The following is a 3,818-nucleotide window of genomic DNA, read 5'->3' as shown; positions in this document are numbered from 1 at the left end:
ATATTTAAAGCTAAATTGGAATTTGTCTCTGTCATTTTAATCTATAATTTTGGACCCTCAACTTCGGTCTCCCTAACATTTTTAAACCATTTCATTTATTTAAGTTATATTGTAAACATTATTATATATACACTTCTATATATACGTATCAATTCTTTTTTAATAATTTTTAATGTTAAATCTGATTTATAAACAATAAAAATGAAATTTAAAAGTATTTGTATGAAAAAATTATTAAATAATAAATATATAATTTAATGATACATATTTTTATTATTATATTTGTTGGAGAAATTTATTATTTATAAACCCAATTTAGCATTAAAGAAATATTTTTAAAGAGGAATTTTATATATATATATATATATATAATATGTTCATATTAGAAATTATAAAGGGATTAAAATTATAATTTAATCTATATTTAAAAAACATTATTTTATGTATGGATGGCAACAATATTTATATCATCCCTAATTTTGTGCCTATAAATCGATGTCTCCCCCCTTGAAATATCACAAGAATTTAACATCACAAAATTCTGAGATATATTTATAGATATAGAACATAGCTATGACAAAGAATGAGATGCACATAATTGGAATTGTGATTATAATCATGATTGTGATGGATTTCTCACAAGCTAATTACAATCCTTCATTTGGGCAAATTGAGCGAAATCATGTGTCTAATCTAGCTTGTGAGGATAAATGTAGACTAAAATGTGCATTTTTACTAATACCTCCATTTACTCCTGGGTATCTAATATGTCTTTACAAGTGCATGGCAACAAATTGCAAAGCCAACCCCATTGTCCAAGATTGTAAGAGTGGTTGTGGCTTGACCAAGTCCGTTAGCGTCAACGATGGTATTCATTCTTTCACAACATTGACGTCCTTTTAATGTTTTATAATTGAGTTGATAATATTTTTGTATATGTTTTGGTTAATCGACTTTATGTGTTAGATGCTCATGGAGTTGCGGCCGCCGACTTGGTGGATTCCTGTTTACCAGAGTGCCAGAAGTAATGTTTTGTTACAAAATTTTGAAGAACATGGTTGTTAGGATAAATAATACTCATGCATGATTATAATAAATAAATCTTAATTGTTGAGCAATATCTATTTCTATTTTTTCGTAAATCCATTCTTTATCCAATTATATTTTCCTTCATTTTTCATATGTTCCTTTTATAAATTATTGAATATACTTACAAACAATAGTAATGATGAGACTAATTAGTTATTAGACATATGGAAAAATGCATGTGAAAAAATATTAAAAAAAATAAATGAACACGAAAGGCAGAAATGTTGCAAGCACAAATGTCAATAGAAGTGTGGCATGCCCTAAACCCTTTTCGAGATTGGATATGTGACTCTTACTGGACCTTCTACACGTGCGGTTAATATATATTTGTGGGTAGACGAAGTCAAGTAGAAGTGTGGCATTTTCACCAAAATAGGTTAAAAATAAAAATTAATTACTATAATGAATTGATCAAAAAAATATTTATTAAAATGAAATTTTTTTTTTTCATATAAAATGTACAAAGCACCACCTTAAGTGATACTTATGTATTTTTATTTGTTTGCTCTATAGCAAGAAACGTCATTCTAATCCATTTCATTTTGGTTGATGCTAAAAACCTCCTTAATGAAAACATTATGTGTTACATTTTCATGGCTGCAAAATACATGTTTCTTTAACTATTTCTTTTGTTGACATACTGATATTTTCTATCTTTTTTTAATTATTTTGTTGATATATTTATGATTCCTTTGTTAATATTTACTAACTATGCTTAATTAGTTTTTTGTTATAGTAATTACATATATTTAGTGATTCTTTAAATGTTTTTAATGTATTAAATAAATATATTGGTATTATAGGAATTATTTATCATTTTATTAATTATAGGACTAATTTAATTAATCATTATAATTTCAAAGATTAAATTGATCATTCACTTTTTTTTATCTATTTATTTCATTAAGAAATTGATATTTAATTCTCTTCCTTTAATTATTTTGCTAATACATTTATCACCCATGTATTAATATTTAATAACCATGGAAGTTTCATTAAATATTTTTTTGTATTAAATAAAAATATTAAATGATTCTTGGATTTTTTTAATGTATTAAATAAATATATTTTTGTTATAACACAATTTTTCCATTTCATAAATTTATGAACTAATTTAACCAATCATTATAAGTTCAAAGACTAGTACTCACATGTTTTTTTAGACAATATAGTGAAGTGTTTGGATAGTATGTTTCACGTCTTAGATTTAATTTTGTCTTTGTTTATGTTTCTTTAGATATTTTGTCAATACATTTATAATTCCTCTATTGATATTTTTAAATATCTCCTATAATAAATACAAATATTAATTTATTCTTGGAATTATTTAATATATTAAAAACTATTTTGTGTTGGCTTCTTGGAATTATTTAATGTAACAAAAAATATATTCATTAAACAAAATAGTTGTCAGGATGGAGTGTACGGCTGCAATAGGACAAATAAAACACATAAGGTATCACTTAGACGGGTGCCTTCTACTTTTCTTTGTTACAAAAATCATTCTTTTTTTAAAAAAAATACTTTCTTGATCATGCCATTATGACAACTAGTTTTCATTTTTAACTCATTTTGGTGAAAATGCTCCTAAGTGTTGGTATCACAACTTAAAATACAAATAACATATTGATCTACTAAAAAAGTAAAACTTTATATTTTCAGTGCACATGATTTACATTGTCATTACAGATTCCCTTACAATGATTTATAATTAAATGATAATATAAGCTATTGTACATTATTATTACATAACTCATTTTCTCATATATATATATATATATATATATATATATATATATATATATATATATATATATATATATATATATATATTTCTTTGATTATTTTAGTCAAGGACACATCCAAACCATCAAAGGGAGGACATTTTTTTACTTTATAATATTTGAATAGGAAATATTTAATAAATATTTATTTAGTGAATAAATATTAAAAACAAATTATTTTATAAAATTATTTATTAGTTTTATAGAAAAAATATTTTAATTTCAAATAATATACACTATATTATATAGAGGAATCCTCATGGCCGGAAGGAAAATACTCGATTGAGAGGAAACAAACCTACTAAAGGTAGTTAGTTAGGTTTTCCGATAAAGATTAATCATATGTGAAACTAATAGATACCTCGCACCAACAACATGGTAACAAAAAAATATATATAGTGGAATGCTAATATCCATCCTAGTTGATTTATATTAGCACTCAAGAGAAAAAAATTTGGACTAAAAACCTATTTTTTCTTTTATTTCTCAAAATTTAATTTAAGGATAGTATGATACTTTATTATTCAAATATTTAAAACTCAAATTAAAATATAATATAACCATCAATTCTCTAAAAGATTCACCAAGCCAAAATAAAATCTATAAAATATCAATAATCAATTTTTAAAATATCTCAATTAACCCATCATCATCATGACCGTTACTATCACTACTATAATTGTCATAGCTAAAAGCACCTTCGACGCTGAAATTCTGATACTGGGGACAGATGTCGTACAGGATGTCACGACATCGCTCTTCAGAACATGCAGATTATATTTGACTGTATGAACAGATTAAACAAGTAAATAACACAAGAGAATTGTTAACCCAGTTCGGTGCAACCTCACCTACATCTGGGGGCTACCAAGCCAGGGAGGAAATCCACTAAAATAGTGTTAGTTCGAAGATCTAACAGCCACTGTTTACAACCTTCTCACCTAA

The 3,818-nt window shown here is 25.1% G+C and overlaps 1 protein-coding gene across 1 annotated transcript; it reads left to right on the top strand.

The window, feature by feature from the left end:
* Positions 1-501: 501 nt before the first annotated feature.
* On the top strand, positions 502-1,118 carry LOC100791326 (uncharacterized). Its single transcript, XM_003542299.5, has 2 exons — positions 502-868; positions 967-1,118. The coding sequence occupies exons 1-2, from the start codon at positions 574-576 to the stop codon at positions 1,026-1,028; spliced, it is 357 nt and encodes a 118-aa protein (XP_003542347.1). The 5' UTR covers positions 502-573; the 3' UTR covers positions 1,029-1,118.
* Positions 1,119-3,818: the final 2,700 nt, after the last annotated feature.

Source organism: Glycine max, chromosome 13, assembly GCF_000004515.6.
Source record: "Glycine max cultivar Williams 82 chromosome 13, Glycine_max_v4.0, whole genome shotgun sequence".
Lineage (NCBI taxonomy): Eukaryota > Viridiplantae > Streptophyta > Magnoliopsida > Fabales > Fabaceae > Glycine > Glycine max.
This window is presented reverse-complemented; position numbering and strand designations above follow the sequence as displayed.

Coding starts and splice junctions, on each gene's coding strand:
- LOC100791326 (XM_003542299.5), top strand. CDS start 574: ATGACAAAGAATGAGATGCACATAATTGGAATTGTGATTATAATCATG. Junction 869..966: donor GTCCGTTAGCGTCAACGATG/GTATTCATTCTT, acceptor TTTATGTGTTAG/ATGCTCATGGAGTTGCGGCC.